This window comes from Castanea sativa, chromosome 7 (genome assembly GCF_040712315.1).
Source record: "Castanea sativa cultivar Marrone di Chiusa Pesio chromosome 7, ASM4071231v1".
Classification (NCBI taxonomy): Eukaryota; Viridiplantae; Streptophyta; class Magnoliopsida; order Fagales; family Fagaceae; genus Castanea; species Castanea sativa.
The window spans coordinates 5,813,515-5,828,903 of record NC_134019.1 but is presented as its reverse complement, the minus strand read 5'-3'; the positions used below and the strand labels follow the sequence as shown (position 1 = coordinate 5,828,903).

At 32.5% G+C, this 15,389-nt stretch overlaps 1 protein-coding gene across 1 annotated transcript; it reads right to left on the bottom strand.

The window, feature by feature from the left end:
- Positions 1–4,103: 4,103 nt before the first annotated feature.
- LOC142642490 (WAT1-related protein At3g30340-like) lies at positions 4,104–8,425 on the bottom strand. Its single transcript, XM_075816847.1, has 6 exons — positions 8,071–8,425; positions 7,091–7,153; positions 6,551–6,881; positions 5,530–5,691; positions 5,289–5,440; positions 4,104–4,538 (listed from the first exon to the last, which is right to left on the bottom strand). The coding sequence occupies exons 1-6, from the start codon at positions 8,271–8,273 to the stop codon at positions 4,415–4,417; spliced, it is 1,035 nt and encodes a 344-aa protein (XP_075672962.1). The 5' UTR covers positions 8,274–8,425; the 3' UTR covers positions 4,104–4,414.
- Positions 8,426–15,389: the final 6,964 nt, after the last annotated feature.

The following is a 15,389-nucleotide window of genomic DNA, read 5'->3' as shown; positions in this document are numbered from 1 at the left end:
AGAGAGAGAGAGAGAGAGAGAGTAGTGTTCAAAAAATTAATATAAAGAGAGAGAAAGTGTGCTTTTAAGGTGGGCTATTGAAATAATAAAAAAGAATATAAAATATTTATTTAAAGAAAAGAGAGTTAGACCTTTTTGGATATACGTCACTGTTAGTTTCTTTAAGACCTTTTCTCCTCTCCCCGTATATGTGTGTGTGTGTGTGTTAAATACTTAGTATTCTTTAAAAAAAAATGGAGGGTTAACCCCACATTGGAAAATGAGTATGAGTTAAAGAGGTTTTAAAGTTTATGTTGTGTATCCAGAGTTGGACTATTTTGGATATATACCAATGTTAGTTTCTATAAGACCTTCTCTCCTCTCTCCGTGTGCGTGTGTGTTAAAAACTTAGTATTCTATAATAATAAAAAGTGTATAATAGACAATCTGATGTAGGTTTTTTTTTTTTTTGTAAAATGCTCGAGTAAAATAGAAAAATAAAGTTCTTATGCTAAAATAAACAAAAAAAAATTAGAAGGACTGATGTGAATGCTCTAAGTATAGCAATAAACAATTATTTTTTATATTACAAAAATTATGAGTTTAGATGGGCCCACTACTGTTTGATACATAAGAGCAACCACTGATGTGTAAAATACAAAAAGTGCTCAATTTTGCACATTTTAACCCAAAAACCTTCTACATTAGTCTTTGTAAAAATGTCTAAATATATACAATAGTCTTGCAAATGAACAGTAACCGTGCATATATACACGGTTATTGTAGCATGTGCATATAATATTTTAATAATTTCTTATTTGCTCCTTTTTCTCTCTCTTCTCCATCTGCAAAACTAACCCTCCCTCATCATGTTCTTTCTTCCTTTGATACACACACTCCCATAGACACAAAATCAAAAATCAACTACAAACATAAAAAATCAAACACAAAATCAACCACTAGAACAAAATCGTTGGATCGGTGATCGGTGATTGTGGATCATGGATTGGAAAGGCGATGTGGATCGGTGTTGATGGAGATTGGTGTTGATGGAAATCGATGATGGGTTGACGGAGATCAGTGTTGATGGAGATCGGTGTTGATGATGTGCTTGTGATGGGTTGACGGAGATCAATGTTGATGGAGATTAGTTTTGTGGGTTGACGGAGATCGGTGTTGATAGAGTGCTTGTGATGGTGCTTTTGGGTTGACAGAGATCGGTGGATTGGAGATGCGTTGTGGTGCTTGTGATGGTTGTGGTATTGATGAAGTTCTTGCTCTGGTGCTTCTGGGTATTGATTGTGAGATAAAGGGTGCGTTTGTTTCAACAGTAAAGCAATTCTGGAAAATGTTTTCAGGAAAAGAAAATATTTTCGGGAAAAGAAAATATTTTTAGGTGTTTGGTAACATTTTAAAAAATATTTTGGAAAATATTTTCTGGTGTTTGGTTGTCATCTTGAAAATATTATAGAAAATGCATTTTGTATTTGTTGCTCACATTTTCTCACATTTTCTCGGCTTCCAAACAAATATCATGAACAACAAAACCCAAAACAAAAAAAAACTCATCAAATTCTTACGATACAGCTCAACAAAACCCAAAAATAAAAAAATCTCATCATCAATTTTTCTCTAACAAATCAACAAAACCCAAATCGGTGATCTACGAAGAACGAAGACAGAGAGAGAGAGAGGCGACTGGCGATGGCGAAGGGGAGATCGTGCCGGCGCGGCGCGGCGCGGGGAAGGCGAAGGCGAGATCGTGATCGGCGATGGCGAAGGCGAGATCGTGATCGGCGATGGCGACTGGGTTCAACGAAGAGAAAGGCGAAGGCGCGATCTCGCCGGGACTGGGTTCGACGAAGAGAGAAGCGACGGCGCGACTCGCCGGCGCGGGTTGGGGCGTGACTCGCTCTCTCTACTCTCTCTTCGTGCTCTCTCTCTCTCTCTCTCTCTCTCTCTCTCTCTCTCTTCGTGCTCTGTCTCTCAATTTTCTGGAAAATTCCCATTTGAAGGTAAAATACAAGTGGAAACGAATTTCCGGGTCAGAGGCCTAAGTTTTACAGTCAACAGAAAATATTTTCTGTTTGACCATATTTTCAGCATCTGCCAAACACCCGAAAACGCGGAAAACCATTTCCTGAAACCGTTTACCGTCGAAACAAACGCAGCCAAAGAAGAAGAAAAGAAAGAGGAAACGGCAGAGATAAGGAAAAAGAAAGAAAAAGAAAAAGAAGAAAGAAGAGGAAGTATTGGAAAAAGAAACGGGTAGATAAAATAATATTAAAAATATTATTTATATAAAATATAGTGTATAATAGATGGATTGATGTGGGTGTTTTGTAAAATTGGCTGTGCAAAATAGAAAAAGTAGGTTTTTTGTGTAAAATAGAAGGAATCTTTTGCAATCACTGATGTGGTTGCTCTAAGAGTTGTTTAAGTTTTGTTTGAATGTGAGGATTATATAGTGGGTGATTTTTTATTATCATAATATGTCTATATAAATTGAATTTGTTTAGGTGACAAATGATACAAAATATATAAATAGTATAGTGAGTAGTTGTGTCTTTGTCTTTGTTGGCTGTCCATTAATACTAAATGAATGCTTATTTGGAATTTTATAATTTTTTTATACTACCTATTAAATATATTAGTAACAAGTAATGTATTATTCCATGTTGTATATGCTAGAGTTGATGAGGAAGGGAAAACACCAAGAACACAAGGGTTATGTGATTCAATTCAGCCTTGTCGACCTACATCTACGAAGGAATCCCTTAATAGCTACATCTTTATTATGTAAGAGTATAGTACAATAACCTGTGTTACAGTAAATCTTAATATGAGCATATATAGGTGACTAAACCCTAGATTATTAGTACAAATAGAAGTGGGCTTGGGCCTACTACATTGGGCTAATATGTCTAATATATCTCTAACACTACTGTCCCCTTAATTCGGAGTTTTGGCTCCATTCTTGGGTGACTCTCTCTTTTAATATGCAATTTTCCCATATTTCGACACTTTTTAAGTTCAAATCAAATTCATTTTTCTCTTGGCATTTTAACTCACAGTAGTTGGCTAAACTTAAAAAAATAATAATAATAATAATAAAATTTTAATTAAAAAAAAAAAAAACCGTTATGTCTTATGGCACTAAATTCTTACCTTAATGTCTTCACTAATCTTTTTTCCTTCAGTATTTCGACTTGTTCGCTGTTTCAAGCTTTTGATTTTTGCTATGAACTTAAAATGTAAATAGTTGGAAGAATAGAAAAAGAATTATACATAATTTTTAAAAAAACAATCAAAGCAGGGAGCTAGACTGTATATAAGATTCCAGGTATTACTATACTTTTAACACCTCATGTACTTAGATAATCACTTGAATTTATTTTAGGATTAAACAATATAAGCAAAATAGCACTAGGTTCACTAAAAAAAAGAAGCAAAATAGTACTAAGGTATTGGCCCAATTATGCATTTGTAAAGTCATTTGTAAAATTCTATGCATTTATAAAGACATTCTTTCTAGGATCATTTTTAGAACCTTCACCCGTCAATTGTTTTCATGGGTAAAAGCAAAATTAATTCACTGCTTTCAATTCATGGGTATACAATTGACGGGTGTATATAACATTCCAGGTATTACTATACTTTTTAACACCATATCAGTTTCACTGCTTTGATTGTTGTCTTGCTTTCTTGGACCAAAGGTCTAAAACAAGAATGGTGTTTGTTAGAGATATATTAGCCAATTAGCATAAGTCCAAGCCTAATTCTACTTTGTGTGCAATACAAGTCTCCTACTTATACTAGAAGTCTATTAGTTTAGGGTTTAGTTTATTATATATACACATATTATGGTTCATTGTAACACAGGATTTGTATTATACTCTAATACATTATTAATGTAGCCCTTTAGGATTTCCTCTGTGGATGTAGTCCGTTAGGCTGAACCACGTAACCCTCGTGTGTTATAGTATTCTATACTTTATGCTTTCACTTTCGGATCTATACTAGCATATTTAACATGGTGTATAAATGCTAATATTTAACAATGTTATATATGTAGCGTATAAAGGACAGGAGTGAAACAAATTTCCAAACCATTTAGCATACAATAAAGCAAAAAGCCAAAAATGATTCATTTCATAAAAAATAAATGTATTCATATATAGTCTTAATTCAGTCAAACCATAGTATATCAATGCGTTGACATCAAAAATTATTTACATGACATTATTTAACAGAATTGCTCAACCAAAATCTAAAATTAGCTTTGTTTGGAGTCAAAGAAGCCCATCAACTATTAGACTGAATGAATGGAACAATACTACTGTTTGACATTTAAATTGCCAAGTGATTTGAGTCACTTTTAGCTGAAGAATTGCCATGTGAATTACAGTTCTTATTGAATTCTTGCCTCCCTCTTTCAGGCTTGAATCAATGGAGGGTAAACAGAATCATCAGCAACAATCTCTTTCTTCTCCATGTCGTTGGCTTTTGCCCATAAGATTAGGTACAGGCCAAATATAACCGAAACTGCTCCCACAATGCTACAGATCAAGGAATAAGCAAAACAAGTTAAATAAGAGATGGTCTTCACCTTAGAGTTTCTTACTCAACGTACTTTGTCAAAACTAGATTCATCTTTTATCGCCAAGCAAGTCAATAGGGATAATGCCTTTATTTTAATTGGGATTGGACTTTGTAGTCTTGGAGCAAGTTAATTGGTATTTTGTAATTTTTAGTGAGATATTTGGTTTAGATTAGTCTAAGGTTTTCTAAAAATTCTTCGTTCCTTTTGGAGTATAGAGAAAGTGTTCTCTTTCCCTTCATATTTGTGGTGGATATTACTATGAATTTAACAAGTGAACTTCACTATAAATGTAAAAAAAAAAAAGAGCACCATTCTTCATGAATTACTTCCTTTTTAGACTTTATTCTTCAATTAGCATTTAGCACCATGTTAAAGTAGAAGAGATATATGTGAAGGCCCTGGCCCATGGGTTTAATGGGCCAACTCCATCCATCATGCATGGCGGGTGCTGGGTAGCCATCAATATAAATATATATATATATATATATATATATTTTTTTTTTTTTTTTTTTTGAGACACGTTGTGTCCGTTTGAAAATAATTTATCTAATTTTTTGCTAAAAGTGTGCTAAAATATACATGTACCTTAAATTTTTTTTGAAAATGTGAAAAAAAACAAGAAAAAATGAGGTTAAAAAAAGTTGTATATAAAAACTAAGAGCAAAAGCTAATGCCAAATAGGATCAATATATGAATATAGACATACCTGCCCAAATGTGCAGAATCTCCCAATACAAATGTTTGTAACAAAAACGAGAAAACGACTAGAAGTGGGTTAAATGCCGATGTGAACACAGGACCATTCTTCTTAATGGACCAAGTCATCACATAATATGATAATCCTGTCACCACAATTCCCTGCAATTCCACAACACATGGATCAGTGATTTGTGAGAAAGAATGAAACTTGTGTTGGATTTTTGGGATGATATAAAATTTAGGCTTACTCCAAGTAATATGGTAACCAAGACAAGCCCTCCATCCCACTTTAGCTCCCAAGATGACCACGATATCACAAATACAGTTACTATAGCAGTTTGGATGGTGCCAAAGAAGCTCATCATTGCGCTTAAGGATAGTTCTGCTGGGTAAAATTGAGTGACATGCTTCTGCAAGATTACATGAATATGTCATCCAAATTATGGTCCAATATATATACATTTTTGATATATAGATAAACTTATCAGGTCCACTTCAGGACAGCTTAAGGCCCCAAAAAGGCTCCCAGTTAAAAAAAAAAAATCAATGACCATCTTGTAGCTGAATAATTTTTTTGGAAAAAAAATAAGTCCAATCTCAATTCAAAAAGGCACCCTCCTTATAATTTTTTTGGTAGAGATAATTTTTATTAACTAAAATCGATAAAATCCTACTTTAAATTGATTAATTGAGTGGCCATAATGCCATATTATCAATTGAAATTAAAAGGAATGTTGATAAAAATTTATATCGCAACAGCTTAATTAATAAATTTGTATCTCAACTCTCAAGAAGCAATAAACATTTAAATATTGTATTGACTAATGAGATGAAAAATTAATAATTAATAATAATAAAATGTTCATTTAATATTTATCGTCTCATGTTACAAATTATACTAAGCCGACCTTATTCAGCACTATAATAATTATATTATCAAGCCAAAACAACAATATTTTTCTTTTTTATATGAATGAGATTCAAACTCAATCCCAAGCCGATCCTATTCAGCATTATAATAATTATATCATTAAGCCAAAACAGCAATAAATTTCGTTTTTGATATGAATGAGATTCAAAGCCAATCCCTTTATTGAAAGGTAAAAGACTAGGCTACTTTAGCAAACTCGAACACACAATAATAGTCTAATATGGACATGATCATTGTGGATGACAATCTCAGGCTTATTATATGAATGCTCTATAGTCAATAGGCTCAATACCAAGTTCATGTTAAATCATTGATAAACTTTTGAGAAATTTTCTTACCACCATAATATTCCAAAAGCTTGTTGCAAGCACTCCAACAACGATCATTATGAGGCCAATAACACCATCACTAATTGCTTGAATGTTAGACAACCTAGAGGTTAGCAAAACTGGACCCTCCCACAACACTAAAACCAATGCTCCAGCTGCCGATAGGACTAGACCCCATATCTTGCCCTGCCCATTGATGCTCCAAAACTTGAGTTTTTCTTGACGGAAAAAGAGGGCCATTACAAACACTACAGAGGGGACCAAGTTGATTCCAATGCTTTCATAACCCGATGATACAAATTGCAGGGCTATTGTCATTAGCAGCTGACAAAGTGTAATCCTACATAACAATTTACAAAAATTAATATAATATAAAAAATAAAATAAAAAAAATTGTCGAATAGACTTGGTTTAAACTGAATCTATATATATGGAACAATTAGGCTTTACCGAGAATTTAAAAATTATCAAGTGCCTCTGAACAAGTCCAATTTGAGAATTGAGAATTTACTTCAAGTTTCTATAACAAGAAGAAACTTTATACTTAACTGTAACAACCCCAACAGGAATGCATAGCATAGTATCTTGAAGGAGAGAGGAGGCCTTTCGTTCCTGCAACCAAGGACAACTCCAGGCATAAATTTTGGATATGGATTAAATATGTTTTTCACAAGGAAAATAAAAGATTAAAAATAAAGGAAAATTATATTTTAATTCCTACCTTTTGGGCTAATTTTTTTATAAAAAAATTATGAAATTAGAGGGTATAACATATATATATATATATATATATATATATATATATATATATATATTTATTTATTGAGAATCATAACACACAACACACTCTCTTAAGTAATGTGGAACAATTACTCATCATTTTTTTAATTTAATAGCTAGGCACTTTGGGCTTAATTTTTTATCTTTAAGTTATTCATTTATTTTCTATAAAATAAAAAATAAAAAAAAACCTTATATATTTATTTTATTATTACTGCTATAATACAAGTTTCATTATTTTGTGGTTCTATCCTATTCTTAAAAAAAAAAAAAAAGGCTCCTAGCAGTAAGCACTAAAGAAGAATATATATATATATATATATATATATATATATATATATATATATATATATATATATATATAATCTTTTTATGTGGTCAAATGGCAATGACCAAAATTGGGCAGGGTCGTCAAAGTAGCCAAGCCCATGGCCCAATTCAAATGGGTCTCCAATGCTACCTGCCTAGGTCCACCGATGACCCATTCTGGAGTGAGGAAATGAAAAGGGGTTATACCATTTCTAATTTCTATGATGAACCAAAATTGTTTAAATTGTGCCTTTTTGAGACATGAGGAAAACTGTATAAACACAATTAAGCACCATTTTAACCAAAACTGTATAAATTGTGACTGCATAAACACCATATTTCTATGATGAACCAAAACAATTATGCATGTAATAAACACAATTCTAACCAAAATCTCTCGAGGCAGTCTCCATAGAGATGAAGATGAAAGCAGCACTGACCTTTCAAGGAAGAAAGCGAGAAGTGCCAAGAGAATGGTGGCAATGACATGCTCGTAGACCACAATGACAAGAGCACTGACTCCACTTGAGGTAACTGATTCTATTAAAATCATGAACACAGCAAGGAAGAGTTCGTTCAAGGCCAGGAACAAGTATGCCTTGCTTGCCTCAAACCCCGTCAATAAACACCTTGTAATCTCCATCCTTCTTTCTCTAAATGCCTACCAATGTTCTTCTTCTTCCTCTTTTTTCATTTTTATTTTTCGTTCTTGGTGTTAAATAGCTCTGCAGATAGCTACTAATGCTCTGCTCCTTTTGTCTCATCACCATTATGCAGATAAACGTTTCAAAGAGGTGACATGGAAGAGGTAGGCTGAGGATGCCTCGTTGAATGTTAGATTGACTATTAGATGTTAGAACTTTGAAGTAGAACTGAGCACGTGTTGGGTTTGGTGAAGGATATATGCTTTATTTTTATTATTATTTTTTATTTGTGGGAAAACTGCTTTTTTTTTTTTTTTGGGAAGTTTGATTTATGCAAAGTTGCAATTGTAACCACTAAATATGATCACTAAATCCCGGACTTAAAATTTCTTGGGACTTTAATTCGAATTCAGAAATTAGTAAAAACTTACCAAAGACATTTTTTTTTACCTCTTCTAATAATATTACATTATCTTCTTTTAAACCAGTTTCAACTTTCAAAGGTTTATTACATTATTGAGCAAATTTGGGATGGGTCACGGTTGGGTATCAACTATCAAGTGTCACAATCAATAAAGCAGACACTATAAGTAGGGATGGAGCCAGGACTTGGAGTTAGGAGGGTGACTTTGCTACTAGCTGTATGCAGCGACTCCGGCCTTTGAGTTTGCTGCTTCACTACTAAAGATTTTTGTTTAAAATTTTTTAAATGGCTAAGTTGTTTGTTTTGGGTAAAATAAATTGATTAGGCTTAATTTTTTTGTTTTATTATTGGTAATTTTTGTTGTTGACCTAATTTTTTTGGGCTTGTATATTTTGTTTTAAATTTAATCTATTAATTTTTTTTATGTTCTCTAAAAGGTGAAAAATTCTAAAACTACAAAATTTGTACAAATTGGTAATGTTGTAAGTGGTTATTGATAAGTAAAAAGTGATGCAAGTGTATGAACCAATAAGAATTTGCTACCTCAATAGTTTGTACAAACGTTATAAAAACGTTTGTGGCTATAATATTACTCTCAAAAAATTGATGGCATTATTAAAAGGAGCAAAGTGTAATTTTATTGAACAAAATTACTAAAATTAATACTTATTAATATAATTTTTTTTTTAAATTTAGGGGGGGCATTGTCCCCCTAGTCCAACAACAGCTCCGTCTATGGCCATGGATTGAAACTCTCTCAAAAAAAAAAGTATCAACCAACAAAATCACACAAAAAATCTATTACACTGCACAACAAAGAAAATCAACACATAAAATTCAATTACACTTTATTTTATAAGAAAAACAAATCCCTCAACAACATATATTGACAAAGAAAAAAAAATCTTTTATCATGAATTTTTTCTTCTTCAATTCTTTGGGATCATTCTGGTAATTAGCTTATGTTTGATGACAGGATTGCATATATTTAAAGACTATTCAACAACACCTTGTGGTTGACATTGCCTTTATTTGGACAATGCTTTGGCAATTTTTTTGTTTGGGCCAAGAGTTGAAAAAATTAATGAGCAGCAAATTGGAGAATAAAATGGTTCCTTTGGTCCAACAAAAAGTAGAGCTTTTAAAACTAGATTAATGAAGTCATATAAGAATGAAAAGGTGGAGCAGGGCTCCGAATCTGTATAGTATGTTGAAGTGAAAGGTCCAAAGGCTCTTTTTTTTTTTTTTTTGTTGGTTGAGAAAAAAGTCCAAAGGCTTTGTTTATTTGTTGCAAGGTCCAAAGATTTAAACTGGATTCTAATCTATATATATATATATATATATATATATATATATATATATATATATATATATATATTTATTTATTTATTTATTTATTTATTTATTTATTTATTTATTTAAAATCTAAAATATATATAGTTAAAAAATAATCTTCTCCTGGGACTCTGCTATTTGTCAAATTTGGAGCTTCCATCATATTAAATATATAGTTAAAAAATAATTTTCTCTTGAGGCTTTGCTATTTGTCAAATTTGGAGCTTCAATCATTTGACAAATACCATATGAGATATGACAAACAACGATTTGTATTATTTTAAAATGAGGACTTAATAAAAAATTAATTTATAAATATTAAATTTACTCTATTTTTTTTTTATAAGTGTTAGTTCAGTTAGATTTTACATTTTTAATTTTGTGCCATGTGCGGCTTCAATTCAAAACTACTTCAGCAACATTTAAAGCAAACTTGTAGTCCATCAAAAACAAATTTAAGCCCTTCTATTTCTATTATTCAATAGTTACAATAATGTGTCAGAACAATCTTTTGTGACCTTGTCACATTGGAATGTAAGTCAAGGTCACAAATGATTGTGTCTAGGTAAAATATGATTGTAGGCTAAACCCCGAAGTTTTATTGCAAAATATGAAATTTAACCCAAGTTCAGCAAAAATATTTGATTGTTTGATCGAAGTGAACATTCGACCTACACGTATTTATTTCATATCACAAAATTACATATAATTTCACAACTTGCAAACTGATTTTGCTTTGAGTGTTGGAAAGTTTGATTAAGTATGCGTTTGGATTGGCGTTTTTCAGCAAATCCGTGCGGCTGCGTTTTATTTGTGAGTCCATGAATACTGTTCACAGACCCACAAAAGTAAGCAAAATACAGTTTGCTCTCTCTTTTTAGGTTCCACAGCACTATTCACATATTTAAAAATTATTTTGCTAGTGTTTTCAGCAATAAGTTAACAGTTTTCAGCAAATAGGCGGTATCCAAACACACCATTTTAACCACCTTTGGTAAAACAACATCAAAATCGCTCATCTCATTGGAAAGCTTGTGTGACAAGTGTGGGGACTAAAAGGACCTAAGTAAGTATTTGGGCCTCGGGCTTTGTTGATGGGCACTAGTTTGTTTTAGACTAAAAGCCTCTTAGAACTGTAGCTCGGCCCATGAGCTGAGAGTCCGAGGATTCGTCCGAGGACGAATACCTCCTCGGAAAGACTCACGATAACCCTGGGATTCGCCAAAAAGATCAAGGCAAAGTTTTGGAAAAACCGTTGGTTAAGAGGGGGATTTAAGCACCCTCCATACGCAACGATGTAAGGAAAATATTTTAGAAAAAGGCTGCTACCTCCACATTAAAGGCCCTGCACCTACCTCCCTGGCCGCATTAATGGGGAAGTGACCCCTGAATAGTAGAAGTCAGCCTTCTTGCTATCATTTGAAGACTTCTAGAGGGTGGTGGATTGGACAGGTGTCTAATAGGGTGATTTGCATTACACGTGGAAAAAGAGAGAGGAAGGAGAGGTATTTAAGGAGGGAAGAGAGTAAGGAAAAGGGGTGGCAAAACAAACCCTAAGAACTGTAACCTTTGAGAGAAAACAAAGAAAAATAATACATAAATCGTCATCGGCTTATGTCCGAGGAGGCTCATTTGCCTTATCTATCCATTGTTCGCAAATACTGTTACCAACTAGCCTGTTCATCAAGCTTCAAATATCCTTGAACTAGATTGCGAGCCCACACTCTACAAATTTCATTGTTTAAGGCTCATTGGGCTCACGTATGTTTTTGGGTCCAGGCGCAATTGTGCACTTACAACAAGCTTCATTCTAAGAGGTCATGTACAAGAAAATTATAAAGAATGTGCCCGAAATAATGAAAATAAAACATTAGAACATATGCATGTGGGCATGTTCTCGCGATTGTAACTCCTTGAACAGAAGCCATTTTGATCAATTCAAAGTTCAACAACAAAAAAAATTGTGTTTCAAGCTTTCCAAAGACAGCTCGTTTACTCAATTAAAAGCTCGAGAATTCCTCATAATGCTTGCCCCAAAATGGAAAGTTCTTAAGCTGGAAAGTGATTCGAGATACTAACTTTATCGGTGAATCTCGATTCTCGACCAATCATTGTTGTGATGTTTTGTAAGGCACCAATCATTGTTCCTTTTTGAAATTGTACCACGATAAGCCATAATGCAGAAAATTCAAAACAAATTCACAAGTGTAAAATGTGAGTATGTGACAAAATAAATTATTGTGTCTATGAAATTTAAATAAAGTTGATTTATATTTTAGTATTTTTATAAAGCCATATACAAGAAAACATTTTTAATGTGTTTTATATTTAAAATATATAAAACAATGTGATTATTATTATTAGGGTAAATTACAAATTACACCCCTAAAGTTTGGAGGTGATTGGATTTTACATCCTGAAGTTTTAGAATTTGGATTTTACTCCCTGAAGTTTGGGGTGTTTGGATTTTACACCCCCAAACCAAATTTTGAAACTTTAGAGTATAAAATCTAAACACTCCAAAACTTTAGAGAATAGAATCCAAACACTCCTAAATTATAGGAATATTATTATTTGAGTTTCATACTATAAAGAAGACTTTTTTCCTTCCCCCATTTGGTAAAAATACATTTATATATACAGGCATATATGTATCTATGGTACGTATATTTACAATGATATTTCCTTTTCAACTCTCAGTCACCAAATTCTTTCTCAAAAAAATATATATATTCGTATGTAAAATATTTGTTGCTTACAAGCATGTAACTAAATATTCGTACGTAGCTTACATCGTCATTAGTGACCGACAAATACAATTACTCTTTTTTTCCATATGAACCCAAAATACAATAACTTAATTGATTTATAATTAAATTTTTGTAGCATAAATTACGTTCTAAACTTGGTGGAAAAGAAAACTTGCTCCCCAAAATAAAACAAGTCCCCTATAAAAGGAGAATAGGGCACCACATTGTGCTCGATCATATATCGACAATGGCAAAACCTACTGTCTTCTTCTTCTTTCTTGTCCTCCTTGTGATCAACTGCGGTAATTATATTAATATTTTCTTACTACTTTCTCTTTTATAAGTGTTTTACTTGATTTGCTAAGTCCATAAGAGTGCTACGTTGTTGGTGGAGCTTTTGTGACTTTATTGTCATTATCTAGTCTCCTCCAATGAGAATTTTGATTCAAATCCCTCCTCTCTCTCTCTCTCTTGTTGTAAGTCAAAAAAATAAAAATAAAAAAGGTTGTTAGTAGCTAAGGTCCTAATTATGTAGTTACAATATGAATATTTGTACCTTAATTAGGATAAATTTTTGTTTCGTTATGAATATTAATTCTTGTTTTGGTATGATAGCGCAAAACTCATGCAGGAGAATGTTAAAGGAAAAAAAAAACGCTACAAAACTCTTTGGTTTTTACTTGTAACATTAGTTTGTAATTGTTTGACTATAACTAATCGATTTAATAGTTGTTAAAATGGTTTCTCTACTTGAAGTATTGAACTCACAAGAACTATACTTACCTTTGATTTAGATTCAACTTTGTCATAGACTTGTACAAAAATTCAAACCTAATAGAGAAATTAACAGCGTGATTTTAATGATAATTTTCATTATTAGAAATATAGTGGTTAATGCCTGTTGTGTTTGTTCAGGTGAGAAAGTTATACCCATGGTCGAAGCTGCAGAGTGTCGTACTGCTTGGCCTTGCACGACTAGGCTTCGTTGCGGCATCGATTGCACAAAACGACACAATGGAATAGGAGACTGTACTGTTTTCCCACCACCTGGAATTCCTAGTCAGTGTGTTTGTGATTGGACTGCCTCTATTTGTCCTCCTAATTGATTCACTTGGCAATATGTACTACATTAGAATAATGGCCACAACAACTACTACGTTAGAATAATGTGGGCCAGCATAATATTTTATGTTTCTCTATTAACAAAAATAATTACTCAAAATAGACATTTGAGAGATTTTTGTATTTTATTCATTTATATTTCTAATTGGATCAATGAAAGAACAAAACGATAATAATTAGCTTTCACTTCTAACATTTGTCCATTATTGTCGTAAATTTCGCTGACCAATTTAGCTCTTCTATGTTCTCTTCTCATAACCACCATTTTGAAAAGTCATTCATCATTAAAAATCCAGACAATATTGTATTGTATGTTCTTTTCTTTTTGTGAAGATCTTTGAGCTGCAAATTTCACCGAGTCATGAATCTAAAGTTTTAGACCCCTTAACACAATATGTTTAACATAATATTAAGTCAAGTTGATTAACAGGTTTGTTAATAAACACTAGGTTAAATCAATATGTGTAACATAAATATAATGCGGAAAATATAAAGAACACAGATTTGATAACCCAGGAAAACTAAACTGGTAAAAAAACCTAACTATCCTCAAGTTAAAACAGATCCACTATGAAAGAATTAAAGTTTGTACAATAAGACTTAGACCACTAACATCCTATTGCTACCTTGAGTAGAAAACTTACTACCACGACCACGTGACAGCTCCGAATCCACAGACTACTTCTTTCTTTTATCCACTACAACCACAAGTTCTCCTACTTGTGAATCTTGATCTTCTTGAATGTTCTTTGTGCAGCAACTAAAACGATTACCAAGCTCTTGATATCAATCTCGATCTTGATAACCCTAAGTGTGTATGAAGATAAACACCTCTAAATCTCACAAGAGATTCAAACACATAGCATATCAAAAGCCTCTAAAACGTAGCTATGGTTTTTCTTTTTATATGAGACATAAAACATAAAACCCTACACATCAAACAAGCTTGGCCTGAGTTGGAAATTCTTTAGAAAAAACAATCTGCACGATCCTCGATCGATCAAATCTAATTTTCGATCGATCGAGCCTTGTAAAATTTGTCCAATAATTTCTATAATTGTAAACATGCTTGGTGAATACCCCTAATAACAATTTTGCACCATGAATACCCCTACCTTGACACGAACCCGACAAGCTAAATCAAATTGACACCCCTAGTAACAATTTAACTTTATATGGCACTATTCATTTTGCATTTTGATTTGTATTCTTTCATTATGTATCCCAAGGAAGAATAAAGAGAGTGAACAGTGGTTGTTTTATATAAAGAAAATTTGATTTTAATAAAATGTAGTGTAAAATAGATAAAATTGACGCGGAATGATTAGAAAAGTGAGTATGTAAAATAAGAAAAAAAAATGAAGTTCTTAATTCTTATGCTAAAATAGACATAAAATTTTGCACGAACTAATACCAATGCTATAAAAAGGGCTACGCAGTTGAGCAAGCTTTTGAGATTAAGTGTTGATAATATTTTGTGGCAT

Coding starts and splice junctions, on each gene's coding strand:
- LOC142642490 (XM_075816847.1), bottom strand. CDS start 8,273: ATGGAGATTACAAGGTGTTTATTGACGGGGTTTGAGGCAAGCAAGGCA. Junction 7,154..8,070: donor CTCGCTTTCTTCCTTGAAAG/GTCAGTGCTGCT, acceptor CCTTGGTTGCAG/GAACGAAAGGCCTCCTCTCT. Junction 6,882..7,090: donor TTCCTGTTGGGGTTGTTACA/GTTAAGTATAAA, acceptor ATTGTTATGTAG/GATTACACTTTGTCAGCTGC.